This window comes from Vipera ursinii, assembly GCF_947247035.1.
Source record: "Vipera ursinii genome assembly, chromosome: 1".
Taxonomy (NCBI): domain Eukaryota; kingdom Metazoa; phylum Chordata; class Lepidosauria; order Squamata; family Viperidae; genus Vipera; species Vipera ursinii.
In genome coordinates this window covers 173,638,964-173,657,431 of record NC_139512.1, presented here as the reverse complement: position 1 = coordinate 173,657,431, position 18,468 = coordinate 173,638,964, and the positions used below count along the sequence as shown (strand labels likewise).

At 38.6% G+C, this 18,468-nt stretch overlaps 1 protein-coding gene across 1 annotated transcript in view; it reads right to left on the bottom strand.

The window, feature by feature from the left end:
- PLCL1 (phospholipase C like 1 (inactive)) overlaps positions 1 to 18,468 on the bottom strand; it is a gene marked incomplete at its 5' end in the record, with an annotated part of 207,691 nt that overhangs the window by 15,032 nt on the left and 174,191 nt on the right. Inside the window, one exon of the mRNA XM_083349714.1 lies at positions 9,151 to 9,260. Within this exon, the coding sequence (XP_083205840.1) occupies positions 9,151 to 9,260 (110 nt within the window). The remainder of the gene's footprint in view (positions 1 to 9,150; positions 9,261 to 18,468) is intronic.

Sequence of the window (18,468 nt, the reverse complement as noted above, 5' to 3'; positions counted from 1 at the left end):
AGCAACAAATTGTTACTAAAATTTGATAAAGGCAATTTAAAATGGAATTTGATAACCTATGTAAGGGGAGTAACAGAAGATACATCATCCCAGAAATAAGATAAATAAATCAGCAACAAAGCAATAAAATAAAAGTATACTAGCAAAGAAAAAACAGAAAACAGTCCAGCTACATTTCTCTGTCTCTCAGCCCGCTCACTTCAAAGAGTTGTTGTTGTGGGAAAAATAGGCGGAAGAAGATTTGTTTGATATGTTTGCCACCTTTAGTGGTTTTAAAAAATAACGAAGGTGGATACAAATAAATAAATAGATTTCTAGCAGCAAATAATTTTTATTTAATTATGAGAACAGAAAAAAATGTTGTAGTTGTTTCTTAAACTTATTTTTTTTTAGTTTTAGCTGTAGGGAACCAAGAAATCTCTTTAATTTGGTTTCTTTGGTCCCCATAAAAACTCTATTCTTTTCCATCAGAGTTGTGCCAAAGCTTGTTTCTGATATAAGTTTTAGAGTGCCAGAAGTAGCAAATTGTTTAATATGAGGTATATACTAGAGTTAATTTAGTTTTAATGAAAATAAAATTACATTTACTTTTGCTGGCCCCTCTTACAATTTATATGATTGCCCCTAACATAATCCTTGAAGGCAAAAAGGCTACAGACCCATGATATAATTTGTCTTAAATTATAAAATTGAGGAATTTTAAGATTTATTATTTTGAGGAATTTAAAGATGATATTATTATTATTATTATTATTATTATTATTATTATTATTATTATTATTATTATTGCCTTATTTTACTTAAGTGTTCAACTCAGAAATGGCAGAACATCAGGTCTGTGGGGATCAATCTCAATTGCTTCTTTTGGATAGCAATTGTGGATTCAAGGCTGCTCTGTCTATTGCAGTATGGATCTCTTCTCATCTTTCAAACTTTTGTTTTTCTCTAGACACCTTTCTGAAGCTAGATTCTTTTTAATTTCCTGTTTATTCTTGGCCTCATCTTTTTCCTACAGTTTCACTCAAAAAGAATTTCCCATGGTGGCTTATTCTAAGGCTTATAATCTAAAAGGAATGAGACAAGATAAAAAATGATAGGAAGACTGTTTATTTTTACTAAAACACTGATTTGACAAATTATCCTTCTGAAAGTTTTGGGGTCAAAGTTCTTGTTTAAAAATTGTTGCAGCTAACAAGGTTGGTATAATTGCTCAGTGTGACCTTTGATGTTGTGTAAGGTAACATAAGGTTATTTGCTAATATTGGTTTGCCTCTCTAAAATACGTAAAATGGAATTTATTGATTTAAAAAAAAAAAGAGAGATCAGCTCTAGCTAGAATAAAGTGTCTGAACAATCCGGCAAACCTTTTTTTTTTCAAAACAATGGAAAAATAATAGGCAGCTGATGGAACTTCCTTTACTTTCTTCCTTGAGAACTGAAAGGATTTGTTTTAGATCTGGCACATAGATAAAGACCACATGCTGAATGAAGTGGATGAGTGCAAAAACCACTAAGTATAACAACATCAGAAGAGCCCTGTTTGATCCAATTATAGGTAGTCCTTGATTTACGACCATTCATTCAACGTCCATTCAAAATTAAAACAACACTGAAAAAAAAGAACTTACAACCTGTGGCCACAGTTAAGGCCACTGCAGTTCTCCCATAGTCATGTGATCAAAAACAGGGCACCTGTCAGCCTGCCAGTATAAATGACTACAAAGCTCCTGTAACTCTCCCCGCCTGCCTATCTCCCCATCTATGCTGTTTTGCCACCTTGCACGTTAGTATGCGGTGGTGGCAGTGCCGGGTCTGGGGCTGAAGTAGAGGTCTGGGGTCTCCAGCTGGCTGCCGCTTCCCCCAGGCCTCTGCTTTAGCCCCAGTGCCACTGCATACCATGGCCAGAGTTGCCATACCATTCTGCAAAACCCCAATTGCCTTCACCACCCTGAGCTTCACATGCTCTGCTCTGCTCTGCTCATCTTCACTGCCTCGCACCATTCTTTAACCCGGTATCCAGTGGGGGGATTCAGATATGTGAACAACTGGTTTTCTGTGTGAATGCCACTTTGGGAAGTCCATTCTGGACCTGGGCAAAAAAAAATTAGCTACTGGTTCTGCCGAAGTGTTGCGAACTGGCTTCCGGCGCGATCTAAAGACTTATCTCTTCGAACAAGCTGGCCTGGCCTGATGGGATGGAGTTGGGTTTTATTACTTTTAATGTGTTTTAACTTATTGTAAGAGCTGTGGGCATTTTGTTTAATCTCTTTTAATTTTTGTATTTTGTCTTTTAACATGTACTGCCCTGTTCACCGCCCTGAGTCCTTCGGGAGAAGGGCGGTATACAAATAAAATTAATAATAATAATAATAATAAAATCCCACCACTGCCGATATCCCATTCTTTCTGCAATCCGGCACCCCATTCTCACAATCCTTGGGAAACCTTCTTGTCTTCACTATGTCTCGCAAGAATGGGATGTTGGCTTAGGGACGGCAAAAAAAGGGGCGACTGATGGGAACTCACCTCACCACGCATCAGCACACAGGTCTCAGATGCAGGCTTGCTAATCTCCAACCCAGTGTCCTAACCACATCAGCCATCGCACTCCTCAATGACTTTGATTAATGACTGTGGATTTGCATTATAATCATTGCATTTGCTTAACAACCACTACACACATACAAAAAACATCATAAAATCAGGTCTATTCATGTGATGACCTACTTTACGATCATCATGACTTATGACCGAAATTATGGTCTCAATTATAGTCATAACTCAACATACATAACTATCTGTATGCTATGGAAATTTAATAATTTACCATCAGCGGTGCTGAAGTGCAAAACCACAAAAGTCCCTCTCCTGAAATGCTTTGTCCCTGCTAGGATGGGAGCACTGAATTATGGGATCCTGTCCTTTTGTACCAAGACATCCACAATGATCTAGTAACACCCTTAGCTCATTTCTAGCTTGGATAGAATTTCATACGCAATTTCTTTAGGCAGATAAAGATCCCAGGATAACTGTTGCAGTTGCAAAGTCTGTATTTGTAGCTTCTAAATCTGCACACTGTTGACAGGAAAATAGGCTACGCACAACTACAGGACTTTTTCATTATGCAAGTTGCATTGCAATTTGTACGATATACATAACTTTATTTTGAAGTCTGGGTCAATGATCTGCAATAAAGTTTGATGGACTGGACATTATTTGAAGCAGAAGTGATGCCTGCTTTCTAATGCAATAACTGGCACTGGCAGCCTGGAGACATTGTGAGGGGAGGGGAGGGGGAAACGACTCAGGTTTATTAACTACCACCTTGAGGAAACCAATACTACCTTGAAATTATTGTGAAGAATTAATCCACAATTTCCCGCAGCTAGAAAATAATCAACTCAAAGCCTGTTGAGAACCCTGTCTTGCACATTAATAAAACCATGCAGACACATGCTTATTTTTAGCTTTGTAAATGATAGCCTGGTGCTGTGAGCAAACAAAATGAAGCACTCACAAAGATGTTTGTAAATCTGTCAGCAAAAAGCCATGCAATGTAATCTATTAACTATCTATGTTTGCAGCTCTTTAAAAGGCCCATGTCAAGGGCCATTATTAAAATCTGTTCTAATGCGGGAATAGATAACTTTTGCTCATTAACCCCTCATGAAAAATGTCCCATTCTGGGGAGCTGCAGAGAAATTACGGCCACCACTACAGCATGCAAAATAAAACTAGCATTTTAGCTCAATTTCCTGCAGCCTGCTCTGGAAGCCACCCAAAAGGTGCTAGGATATACCTCTGGATCGTGGGATGGGGAATGGATGCCTGACAGCCTGTCTTTCCAACTCCATGTGGACAAACTGCTTGAATTCTGATCATTTCTTTATAATACAATCGTTAAATCAGTTTTCCTTTTAAACTAGTTTATTAAATAGTTTATTACTGTCGGACTGATCCCACTTTTCCAAATGGAAGCAGTATTTTTGTAAACAGTTGCAAATCAGCTCTTACTGCAATGGAGGGATCAACATATGTTTTTTGTACATATGCAATCAACTTTTTGTTAGGATGTATCTAGTTATGATAAATAATTCAAAGTTCATTATCAGATGTGACCTTTTATTTTCGCAGGAAAAACTCTGCTACATTTATTTGAGTATCAAATAAATGAAGTCAATGGTTGTCTGAAGGTTTGATTTTTTTTTCTTTCTGAAGCGAAGAAAACAAATAGATTTTACTTTATCTTCCCAATGGAGATACATTATCTCGGCAAGCCTTTTTTATTATAAACATGGAAAAATCAATATTAAATTTGTAAATCTAAGGGAATATTCTGTTAGGCTATATTTACTGCTTACAATAAACACAGTGTACTACTTTACATAGTGATAGTAACTGACTTGCTAATTCTTATATTAGGCAGCTGAAATCCAATGTATGTTTTTTCCCTATGCTCAGCAAAAGTTAACTCATGAATTATTGTGATTCATTAAAGATCCATGTTACTAGAATATTGGGCACTCCCCCTCCTGTTCCAATTCCCAAAGCGTTTCCCATTAATATGCACTGAATTTTTGCAAGGGTCAAGGCAAAGGGGGGGGGGGGACTGCAAAGTCCCCTCTTCATCTTTGGCTAGTGGTTGTTGGCATCAAAGCACAATGAGCTCCTTTTCCTTGAGAGAAAATCTATCTGGAAAGATATCCGAAAATGGATATCCTTCTCCTCCATGATAAGACAAAAAATGTATTTCCTCTCTTATATTTGAGGTCTCAGAGATGAGGGAACCCTCTCTATCTCCTCATTATTTTAAAACTAGAGGTTTTATGCATTTATTGGCCTAGTTTACAATAAGAAAGGACATATTCCATATTTTTTTAATTTACAGATACCTTGAATCCTGTTTTTGTTGAAGAAAACGTTCTGTCCAGGATAATCTACAAAGAGCTAAAGTTAACCATTAGCAAAACTTTGCTTCCTCTCACCTCTTACATTTTTACGATTTCCTTCTCTCTTTTTCCCACTCCTTCTCTCCATTCTCATTAAGTTACCAGGGGAAGGATTATTCTTAGCTTGGTCTGATCTTGAATATTTGCAGAAGAGATTTGAACTTAGCCTCAGGACTGGATAAAACAAACCTCAGGCACCAGTCTGTTTTCTTTTCAAGTTCTTTGTTTTACAATTCCAAAACTCTCTTTCCATCTGGGGAACCATAACCTTGTTCAAAGGGACACTTATAGATAATCAAGGTTGTGCAGATGCGGCTTGAAATAAACCTCCACCATTTTTTAAGAAAAGAATAAGCAGCTTGTTATTTGCTGAGTCAATGATTCCCAGTGCTCAGCTGTAATCGCCCAAAGATTCTGACATTTCTTATTTCTGAAAAGTAGTCACACTAGTGAATAGTTTACTAAACTGGATTTAAATCTGAAGGAGAAGATATTCTCCACCAAATGCAAATCACGACAACTGCCATATTAGGACTACCTCATTAGCTTCAGGGTTGTAATACTGAAGTCTTATACACTGATTCAAAAATATCTAGTAACTTGAAAATGAATAGTGGGGCAGGCCTTGAAGTATAAAGGCACTGAATAAAACAGAGCTACATGCACGCAAAACAGAGCTGCGAAAAAGCCATTTCACTTTGATGACTTGGCTGAAAGCATTTTTCATTAACATTTTTCATTTCATTTCATCAATATTTGGTTTTATTACTGAGCTAATATGTAACATTTTTTTCAAGATCATATTTAAGAGGCTAAAATCTAGGAATTTCAACCTATCGAGAGGTACAAAAATCCTGCTTTTCTCTTTCTCCTTTTTCTTAGCTGAGTAGAGAGAGCTTTCTTTACATCTTTTTTTGCTTTCCTCTTTCTGACTGCCACAATCTTTCTTGCCTTCACCTAGAAGAGATTTAACTTGTTTGCATATTGCCTTTGTCATGGTGAGACATTCAGCATTCAGCATTCAGAGGTGGTGAATGCTCCAACACTGGAGGTTTTTTTTTTAAAGACCCTTGCTTAGACTGGCTACACGTAGCCCTTCTGTTAGTAAAAAAAACCTCTGTTTTTCCCTTAGGCTCGACAGCCTCCTGGACTGCCTTTCCTAGTAAGTCTCACCTTGTGCCCAGAAAACTGTGGAATATAAGTAGCACTCTTCTGTCCTTTTACTGGGAAATGCACAAGTTGAACTGACATGAGTTTCAATGCTGCTTCCACCATGATGCTTCTCTTCCCAGAACACTTTACATGCCCTAAACTGTTTGCCTGTCTGAGGCTTACCGGACAGGCCTTGTTATTCAGCATCCTCAGCACCTACAAAGTATTTGTGGTAAACCACAGAAAATGATTTGGACGGTCAGAGTCAGCTCTACTCATTCTGTTCTCTTCATTGTGACGCATGAATCCCTTTTGCTGGCATTTTTGCAAGACAACCTGGATGCTTCTTCTTCTTGGACCCCCTGTAAGCCTAGCATTTTATTATATATTTCTAGAAATAAAATGCTACATGGTCACCATTATTATTATTTTTTAAGAGGGGGTGTTTCAAAGTCTTGCCTCAATTGCTTTAATATGCTACAAAAATATTCCACTAAACATGTCATCCTGTCTTAGAGTGAGTAAATTCATTGAATCATCTCTAAATATTTATTCTGGTCATGGGGAACCTCTGGCCCATGGCGTCCCCCGGCTCACACTATATTCTCCCACCCACCAGCCCTATCTCTCCCTTAGTCCCACACTTTCTACTGGCCACTCCACCCACCTTCATCTCCTCAAAATCTACCTTACTGCTTTCTTCTTCACAATTGAGATTTATCTCCAAGAAATTAGATTCTTCTTTCTTTTCAGGGATGAGAATATGGAGATCATGTGGATGTGGAAAGGTATTTATGAATAGGAAAAAAAATGGAAATAGATGCAGACAAGTGTGAAAGTGTGCATAGGACAGTGGTGGGAAAGTACACTGGCAGATATAAATGTGTTTGCAGAAATAACAAGGGAAAATGTTGTATGATATTAAGAGATACACGTATGCATGTATCCCTCCTTCCCCACCATAGGGTTCCCCAGAAGCTCTCAGGATGAGCAAATGGCTCTTAGACTGAAAAAAATTCCCCATCTGGAAGTATTCATATTGGCAGCTGCATTCCAAAGAAAAATTATTTTCAAATCTTTTTTTCCCTAGAAACTGTTTTGAATCCAGAAGATGAATGGGGAAAACAATAACTACAGTGCAATCGTATGCATGTTTACTCTGAATAAGTTCAATTTTTTTTTCTCCTCAGAAAACATATTGCTCCATTGAGGTAACTGGGTATTTAAAGGAGATGGTCTGTGTATATATATACAAAAATGTGTTTTCCTCATAAAATCTGACTCTTACTTGGATATTAGGAAAACATATTGCCATTTGGGGCTCCATTCTCTCTAATCAATGCTAAACAGAGCACACAAATAATTTACAATGGCAGGGTTTTTTTTTCCAATTCTAATAGAGAATAAAAACCACAGAACTGGTTAAATTTTTAAAGACTGGATACTTCGACTTGTAATGAGTTACAGACTTGGATAATAATAATTCACAATCCAATCAGGTAATTTTGTCCACACTCAGCAAAATAATTAATAACAGTAAGTTTTTATTAGAAAATGCTCCCTTTTTTGTTAAAAAATTTTTTGGGGGGTAGTCTAAAAAATCAGAAACAGGAATGTATTCTTTTTTCTACAGATAGTGGACGGATGAAGAATGCAACTGCCTTGGCAATAAAGTTTCTTTTTTTCCTCTCACAATGTTTTAGATTTGGTGAGTCCATCTGCATTCAGTGCTGTGATAATACTGTCACATCTGAAGGATACGTGGGCTGAAATAATATTTCTGCTATGATTCCCTATTGGTTGCACACCAAATAGAAGAGCCAAAGTAAATGGCTTCAAAGAGGCGGGCTCTCCATTATTTTTTGAGCAAAACGTTAGCAGATTATGTCACAAAGTGCATTGACCTTATGTGTCCTAAACAGCCGTGGTGGTGCAGTGATTAGAATGCTGTACTACAGGCTAACTCACTGCTCGCTCCAGGAGTTCGATCCTGACCAGCTCAAGGTTGAGTCCCCCTTCCATCCTTCCAGGGTCACTAAAAAGAGGACCCAGATTGTTGGGGACAATATGCTGACTGTAAACCACGTAGAGAAGGCAGTAAAGTAGTGTGAAGCGGTATATAAGTCTAAGGCAGGGGTGTCAAACTCAATTTCATTGAGGGCCGCATCAGCATTGTGGTTGCCCTCGGGGCCGGGTGGGTATGGCCAGGGTGGGCGTGGCCTACTGGGTGGGCGTGGCTAGAGTGTATATGGCCTACTGGGTGGGTGTGGCCAGCTCTCCATCGTTCACATCAAGGGTGCCTATGGGGGCCTGGGCAGGAGTGGGACAGATCTGAGGGTCTCTGGCAGAAGGAGGGTCTCTGGGCCAGGGCCAAGGCAGTGGGGGCCGTTCCCTCACTGTTTCCAGGATGGCTTTGCGGGCCACATGAAACCACTTCGTGGGCCGGATCCAGCCCCCGGGCCTTGTGTTTGACATGTCTGGTCTAAGGGCTTTTGCTATTGCTAATAGTCCCAATCAAGCTTTCTTTTCTGGAAAGAACACCAAAGAGCAATGCTCACTTAGAAGCGCCTGAGAGAAATAGAAAAGCAAGAGACAAACACACTGAGTAACACATTCCCCAAAGAATCTGGTTTCAACAATTACAAAGTTTTTGTCTGCTTGCGTGAGCCATAGATAGATTGCTAGTGGTGGCATAAAAGCACTATGGATGTCTTTAGCAACAAAGAAAATCTTTTCCTAGGTACTGCATGCTAGACCTCGGAGAGAAAGAGAGCCTTTCAAAGTAATTTTTTTGCAGAGAAAACAGAAGCCTACTCCTTGGTATCCATAGAAGCAAAACAACTGATTCTGGTTTGAACTGTACTATACCCAAGCCAATAAATTTTTATTTGACTAAGAATTACTTTAGTAGCTTGTTATTTGTAAGCATGTTCTTGTTATTTGCTCAATATTCCTTATTTGTTTGTGGAGAGAAAAAAATACTGGATCAGTATCTCACATAGCCAAAACAGACTTTTTACAGAAGGAAAATAGTTCAGTTTACATTTACCTTCAGCACAGTGATATTCCACGCAAAACTCTCAATTGCTTTGCTGAGTTTTCTTCCTTTCAGGCCTTCCTTTGTTCCTAAGTTATGTAGTTCTTCATGGAGCTCCATACCTAACAAAATATGTGGTGGCAAAGTAATTACAGGCAGTTATTGAAGGAAAGTAAATTTTTGAAAAATCTTTATTATGCTCCATGAAGTTTTACAGACAATAGATAAACAACCTGGTGCTGGCAAAACCTGTGTGCCTTCAAACATAATCATGATGAACAGCAATTTCCCTGCCTAAGTTTTAAAAGCATATTTTAATAAAACAATAATTAACTTATAACCACTATGCTCCAAAATACCAAAAAACTAGCACCATTTATTGCAGCAATACTTTAGGTCCTGCAACCTTGTAAGTAAGCAAGCAAGCTACAAAGGTTGAATGAAAAGTAATGGCTCCAGCTACATAACTTTAGTTTCAACGGGGATACTTGGATAAATGAAACAAGAAAATAAACCTTGGAACAAGGTTTCTTGTTGCCAATATTTACTGTATTTCTCCACATAATCATCACCATTCTCTACATCAGGGGTGTCAAACTCAATTTCATTGAGGGCCGCATCAGCATTGCGGTTGCCCTCAGGGGGCTGGGTGGGTGTGGCCAGGGTGGGCATGGCCTACTGGGTGGGCGTGGCTAGAGTGCATATGGCCTACTGGGTGGGCGTGGCCAGCTCTACATTGTTCGCATCAAGGGTGCCTATGGGGGCCTTGTCAGGAGTGGGACAGATCTGAGGGCCTCTGGCAGAAGGAGGGTCTCTGGGCCAGGGCGAAGGCAGTGGGGGCCATTCCCTCACTGTTTCCAGGATGGCTTCGCAGGTCACATGAAACCACTTCGTGGGCCGGATTCGGCCCCCGGGCCTTGTGTTTGACATGTCTGCTCTACATGATTCTGCCAACAATGGACAATGTTCTTAAAACCATAACAAAATAACTTTCTTCAACAAGGTCCTAAATGTCTTTTCCACCTCTTCATTTGAATCCAGCAGATGTTTGCAAAGGTATTTCTTCAATTTTGGGGAATGTAGAAGTGATATGCTACTAATTCTGAGCTCTTTGGTGTAGAAGGTAACATGATGAGATCTACTTTGCAATTGAAATGGCCTTTTGGGTTAAGTGTGAGACCTTGCGTTATCGTATTGCAAAAAAAAATAATCTTCCTTGTAGCTCCAGATTAGAATTCTTTTCAATCATACCAAAGTTTTATGTGTTGCAGTATAGCACTGAGTTGGTAAGTTTTGCCAGGTTCAAGAAAATCCATGTGAATTGTACATCTGCATCCCCAAAAGACTATGATTATGAATTTTCCTGGATTTTGATTTCTCCACCTCCACCTCCAGTTAAAGCTTTGTGATTATATTCCACGGACTGAAGCTTCATTTCTGTGTCATAATAATAAGCCTGTGTTTTATGGCTACCACAATACTTTGAAACAATTCTTCACCTTCCTTATCACATCATGACAGTAATTGCTGGCAAATTTCAATTTTTGTAATTTTTATCTCTACTGTTGGCATGCAAAGAACACATCTTGTTATTAACTTTCTAACACTGAAACACATCAATTTTGTGACCCATTTTGTGTGAAATGTCAAGCTGGACAGTAATTCCCTTTGAATGATATGTTGAATATCTTTAATCAGAATTTGTTATATGAAATTTAATGGTTGCTATCATGGGTTGTTTCTTTTTTTCTTAATCACACGAAACAGCTCTTCTTGGTTTACCTTCTTACATTTCTTTGGACCAGCAATGTAGAATATAATACAGTCATCAATTTCAGTGACAAGTTTCAATTGGAAGAACTTTTTCAGCAGCCAAAAATTCAATTAAGAAATGCTATTTAAAGAGTATTCACTGAAGGTTCATTTCATGAATAGTGACTTTTTTTAACAGTAGAACTAAAGCAAAGAAGCAGATTCTAAAGAACAAGTCAGATCGTTTAGGGTATTAATAGAGCCATGTGTTGGAAACTTAAACACTGGAAATATTCCTTTTCATTCAACCCACATAGTTTGTTTTCTGTTAATGTGACTGATCATGCTCATTATGGCAACTATTTACGAAACAGGTAAATCTCCCATGGTAGCCATTTTGTGAGAGTGCTCATGACCTTTTAAAATTCCAGATGTGCTTCTGATCCAAAAGATTGTCTTGCTCCTAAACACAGAAATAGCATATTCTGTTTTTTAAGGAAAATAACTTTAGGATTGAAGTGATAATGCTTAAATTCTTAGTGCCTTTATGCATGTGCCAATGTAATTTTCCTGGCAAATAGTTTCTTCCCTTTGTTTGACTTTTTCAATTAGCCTATATTTCTTAAGAGTTACCCATCCAAGTACTAACCAGACAACCTTCCTTAGCCAGGCAAGAGTGATCAATACTCCCTCTTGCTGCAACATATTACTGTAGCCTGGCGAAGACATCATACATTCAATTAACATCTTTTCTTCGTGAAACCTGTGAGAGCAAAGATTATGCCCAACATATCAAGAGCAGGACTAGAACTTTTGCCACTGTTGCAGTGATGTGGCAAAAGTTCAGCTCATTACTATTTCCCATAAGAAGACCATTTATTTGGGGAGGGGAGCATGTGATACACTTGGGAACTTTTTTATTAGACATTTTAGAGAAACTACAACGAAAGATTAAGAAATAAGTAAAAAGCAAGTGCAGTAAAATAGAAATAAATAAACAATGAATCTAAAATACAGTGCAAATTATGGTTTTACAATGAATCATTTATTAAGTTATGAATTATAGGGTAGTTCATGTCATTTGAAGAAGAAAAAAACAGCAATTACTAGAAAGCTTTAAACTGGGTAGCCATTCTTCCAATGAAAGAATCAAGCAATCTTTCCAGGAAAAACTGATGATATCCAGTAATCATATACAAAGCTACTTCAGGATATTTTGAAGAATGCAAGATTTAGTAAAGTTTAATAAAAAATAACAGGGGTTGAAGTGGAATTCAATTTTTAAAATTTCCTTTTTTTGGACTTGGGAATCTGAGGAGTTGGAATTTACATTCTTGAATGTAGGTGCCTAAGGGCACTTTCCCTGTTTCCCCATGTTTCTTCCGCTGCACAGCACTTGCTATTTAGCTGCTCTTTTCTTTTACTGTGTCTTTCTTTGCTAGTTTCTGAAAAAGGTAACTGTTTAGGAGAGTTACTATTGGCAGTGAAGAATATCAAGGCGCCAGACCAGCCACAGCCTAATCTGTAACAATCTGAATTGGAAGGGTAAAAGCTGATTTGAGGTTTGCATCTATCAAGTATACCTTAAAGCAAGGGTCTTCAAACTTGGCCCTTTTATGACTTGTGGACTTCAACTCCCAGAATTCCTCAGCCAGCATGCCTGACTGAAGAATTCTGGGAGTTGAAGTCCACAAGTCATAAAAGGCCAAGTTTGAAGACCCTTGCCTTAAAGCAACAGCACTGATGTCTCTGATTTAAAGATAATTTCTAAGCAATGCTATGCACATGTATGTCATGTTTTAAATCATCTCTTTCTCATCAACTCTTGATCCTTCTTCACCCCTAACTTCTATTTGGCTTACTATTTTATCCTACTCAAACACTGAGTGTCACAAAAGACATGAGGATTGTCCCAAAACTTCATGAAAAGTTATAGTCTCCATTTGCAGGTCTGCCAGTCTCCCACATATTTATTTATTCTTGTTTATTTCCTTCTGAAAAAAATTAAAAGCTTAATTGCTAAGAACAAAATGAAAACAAACAGTAGTGCAAGCAATTACTTTTATCCAATGTATGCAGGGGTATGCTAAATATCGGTTCACTAAAATCAATTCAAGCCATAGTCATACTGTATGACCTGGGTCTTTTTAAACTGTTACAGTGATATTAATCTGGTTGATAAAATGTAATTATAGTAAGGCCATTTAAGCATGTTTCTAACAAAGTAATCAGGCTTGTTATAGACACTTATAAAGCTTAAATTAATGAAAATCTATTTAATTAAACACATGCTACTTTTTAATTAGAGTAATCTCTAACCCAGTTATGTGACTCAAAATGCACACATATATACACATAGCTTCTAGGAAGGAAAAAGGTTTTAACATTTTTCAAAGGCAGTCATATTTCTTGAGTAGTACATTGTTGCAGATAAAAATGAAACTATTTAAAATACTAATTCGTTATTGACTAATTTTTCAGAATGACAATTCATGTTTCCACAAATTATACTAAGAAAAAATGTAGCTTACTTGGGTTCTCTTAACATTTCAATCCCCTTCATGGATTACTGCCATGTCATGGCGAAGGGGCTTGAGTAATTCAATGAAGCTATGAGCTATGCCGTGCAGGCCACCCAAGACGGACAGGTCATAGCAGAGAGTTCTGACAAGATGTGATCCACTGGAGAAGGAAATGGCAACCCACTCCAGTATCTTTGCCATGAAAACCCTATGGACAGTACCAAAAGGCAAAACAATATGACGCTGGAAGATGAGCCCCTCAGATCGGAAGGTGTTCAATATGCTACTGGGGAAGACCAGAGGGCTAGTACTAGTAGCGCCAAAAAGAATGAAGCGATTGGGCCAAAGCCAAAAGGACGCTCAGCTGTGGATGTATCTGGTGGTGAAAGGAAAGTCTGATGCTGTAAAGATTTTTTCTCCATAGAAACCTGGAATGTAAAATCCATGAATCAAGGCAAGCTGGACGTGGTCAAACAAGAGATGACAAGACTGAACATCGACATCTTAGGAATGAGCGAACTAAAATGGACAGGAATGGGTGAATTTAATTCAGATGACCATCAAGTATACTATTACGGGCAAGAATCGCTCAGAAGAAATGGAATAGCCTTCATAGCCAATAAAAGAGTAGGCAAAGCAATACTGGGATGCAATCCGCAAAATGACAGAATGATCTCAGTTCGAATCCAAGGCAAACCATTCAATATCACAGTAGTCTAAGTCTATGCCCAAACCACCGGTGCTGAAGAGGATGAAATTGACCGGTTCTATGAAGCCCTACAGCACCTTATAGAACTAACACCAAAAATGATGTCCTTATCATCATGGGGGATTGGAATGCAAAAGTAGGAAGCCAAAAGATAACCGGAATAACAGGCAAGTTTGGCCTTGGAGTACAAAATGAAGCAGGGCACAGGCTGATAGAATTTTGTCAAGAGAATACGAAGGTCATAGCAAACACTTTTTTCCAACAACCCAAGAGACGGCTCTACACATGGACATCACCAGACAGTCAACACAGAAATCAGATTGATTATGTGTTCTGCAGCCAAAGATGGAGAAGCTCTATACAGTTAGTAAAAACAAGACCAGGAGCTGACTGTGGCTCAGACCATGAGCTTTTTGTTGCAAAGTTTAGGCTTAAACTGAAGAAAGTAGGGAAAAGCCTTGGTGGAGCAGTGGGCTAATGCCTCCTTAAGTAACACCAGCTGCCTGCAATTAGTGCAGGTTCGAGTCCCACCAGGCTCAAGGTTGACTCAGCCTTCCATCCTTCAGAGGTAGCTAAAATGAGGACCCAGATTGTTGGGGGCAATAAGCTGACTTTGTAATAATGCTGCTTGGGGGGGGGAGCCCTAATAAGCAGGCATATACATAGATTGAAGGCTATTGCTAAGCACATTGGTTTGTGCTTAAATTGTAAGCCGCCCTGAGTCTTCGGAGAAGGGCGGGATATAAATGGGATTAAAAATAAATAAAAAAGGACTAGGCCACTCAGGTATGAATTAAATCATATCCCTGTTGAATATACAGTAGAGGTGACAAATAGATTTAAGGAATTAGATATGATAGAGTGCCTCAAGAACTATGGACAGAGGTTCGCAACATTGTACAACAGGTAGCAACTAAAACCATCCCAAAGAAAAAGAAATGCAAGAAAGCAAAATGGCTGTCTGAGGAAGCTTTGCAAATAGTTGAGGAAAGGAGGAAAGCAAAAGGCAAGGGAGAAAAAGAAAGATACACCAAATTGAATGCAGAATTCCAGACAATAGCTAGAAGAGATAAGAATGCCTTCTTAAATGTACAGTGCAAATAAATAGAAGAAAACAATAGAATAGGGAGGACTACAGATCTCTTCAAGAAAACTGGAGAGATGAAGGGAACGTTTCATGCAAAAATGGGCATGATAAAGGACCAAAATGGCAGGGACCTAACAGAGACAGAAGAGATTAAGAAGAGGTGGCAAAATTACACAGAAGAACTATACAAGAACGAGCTTAATGTCCCTGATAACCACGTTGAGGTGGTCACTGACCTCGAGCGAGACAACCTAGAAAGTGAAGTGAAGTGGGCCTTAGAAAAGCTGAACAACAACAAAGCTAGTGGAGGTGACAGTATTCCAGCTGAGCTATTCAAAATCTTAAAAGATGATGCAGTAAAAGTGCTACACTCAATTTGCCAGCAAAATTGGAAAACTCAACAGTGGCCACAGGATTGGAAAAGATCAGTTTACATTCCAATTCCAAAGAAAGGCAGTGCCAAAGAATGTTCAAACTATTGCACCATTGCACTCATTTCTCATGCTAGTAAAGTTATGCTTAAAATCCTACAAGCTAGACTCCAGCAGTATGTGGATCGAGAACTACCAGAAGTACAGGAAGGATTTCGAAGAGGCAGAGGAACTAGAGATCAAATTGCCAACATACGCTGGATCATGGAGAACGCTAGGGAGTTCCAGAAAAACATCTATTTCTGCTTCATTGACTATGCTAAAGCCTTTGATTGTGTGGATCACAACAAACTGTGGCAAGTTCTTAAAGAGATGGGAGTACCAGACCATCTTATTTGTCTCTTGAGAAACCTATATGCGGGTTAAGAAGCAACAGTGAGAACTGGACACGGAACCACTGATTGGTTCAAAATTGGGAAAGGAGTTTGGCAAGGCTGTATACTGTCGCCCTGTCTGTTTAACCTATATGCAGAGCACATCATGAGAAAGGTAGGGCTAGATGAATCAAAAGTTGGAATTAAGATTGCCAGGAGAAATATCAACAACCTAAGATATGCAGATGATACCACTCTAATGGCAGAAAGTGAAGAAGAACTAAAGAGCCTCTTGTTGCAGATGAAGAAGGAGAATGCAAAAGTTGGGATGAACCTTAACATTAAGAAACCCAAGATCATGGCATCCGGCCCTCTCAATTCCTGGCAAATAGATGGGGAAGAAATGGAGGTAGTGACAGATTTTATTTTCCTGGGCTCCAAGATCACTGCAGATGGGGACTGTAGCCAAGAAATTAAAAGACGCTTGCTCCTGGGGAGGAAAGCCATGGCAAATCTAGACAGCACACTAAAAAGCAGAGACATCACCCTGTCAACAAAAGTGTGTATAGTCAAGGCTATAGTCTTCCCAGTTGCAATGTATGGCAGTGAAAGTTGGACCATAAGAAAGGCTGAGCGCCAAAGAATTGACGCCTTTGAACTATGGTGCTACTGGAGAAGACTCCTACAAGTCCCTTGGACTGCAAGGCGATCAAACCGGTCAGTCCTAGAGGAGATCAACCCTGACTGCTCTTTAGAAGGCCAGATCCTGAATTTGAAACTCAAATACTTTGGCCACCTAATGAGAAAGAAGGACTCACTGGAGAAGAGCCTAATGATGGGAAAGATTGAGGGCAACAGAAGAAGGGGACGACAGAGAATGAGGTGGCTGGATGGAGCCACTGAAGCAGTAGGTGTGAGCTTAAATGGACTCCAGAAGATGGTAGAGGACAGGAAGGCCTGGAGGAACATTGTCCATGGGGTCGCGATGGGTCGGACATGACTTCGCAGCTAATAACAACACAACATTTCAATCCCCAACAAAGCACCTTCCAGGTGTGTTGGTTACTACAATTCCCAGAATTCCTAAGTCTTGGAAGTCAAACTTAGCATGCAATATGAACACAGCCACTGTTATTTTAATTGTTCATGGTTTAGTATGTTTTGTGAACTTGATCGAGCATTCATATAACATGGCTTAATGCAATCAGTTTTATCCTTATACTTTTCATCTCTCTATGTATATTTTTATTCACATAAACTCGAGTGCTACTCTTGAAAGTTGCTTTATTTATGCTTGTTTGATTGAAAAGAGAATGTTAATGGTAAGGGTGGATTGTGTAAAGAATATAAACCATAGCCTAATTCCCTTCAAGATTTAGGAATTATGTCTCACTATTATTACACTTCACCATCTGGTTCTGCTAATTACCGCACAATATCCTAAACAGGATCTTGTAATGAAATTTCACCACCTACAGTTATTTAGAAAATTGTAAAGGGGTGTTTAAACAACAGCTTAGTGCAGCGCACATGAGTACAGTACAATACATTTCAGCAAGCTATTAGGATATGCTCTGTGTTCTTTTTATTACTTGCATGGGCAGAACTAAGACTTCAAAAGCTTTACCACATGTTGTAATTAAATGGAGTGGGTTTGTTTGGTGCAACAAAAAAGGATTAATATTAACCACAAGCAATTTTAAAGAAACTCATTCCAAATGATTAATGCTAGCTACAATTCTAGATCCAGATGACACCACGATTGACTAAAACTGAAAGGGAAAGAATCTGGTGTTTTTCTCCTGGTAATTGGAGAAGAGAGGAAGAAGTCTGCATGCCCAAGGCTTACTATAGTTTTTCTTCCATTCAGGAGTAGCAATGTGTACAGGACACCACCAGCAAATGATGTGGAACCCGAACATTAAACAATCAGTCAAAAACACATGTGAGATCTTAAGGAGTAAGCAGAAATTACTTCCATCTCATACAGGTAGACAAATGCAGAGCCATTACATTCATTTACCAATCCAGGGAACATACTGATACTAAACCCATCCTTAAGAAAAGGTTCAGCTTTATGTGAACTGTGCATTAATTGAAAAGCTCAGTACTGAATTTTCAATCAGTATGTATTGATTATTGTCCCTGTGCTGCAGAAAAACACAATGTTTTGTCACTCAGAATGTATAATTCCACTTTTCACTCACCTGACCTTAGATTTCAAATTGGAGTCATTCCCAGATGCCAGCAGTTGAACTTCTGAACTTCTCAGGAGAAATTATAAAAACACTTACACTTTTTGAGAAATTTCCGACCCCACCTCAGCTCCAATTCTTTAACTATTACCCTTGCAAGAAATTTAAAAATGTGCTATGAAAATTGTGATATAGAAATCAAATAAATAAATAAATTCTCAAATCCAATTTTTAAAAATGTAATGTCCCAAGGTAATATAAACCTACGTATTATAAAATGTTTGGGCTCCTTATGATACATACAGTTTCTTGGACATAGA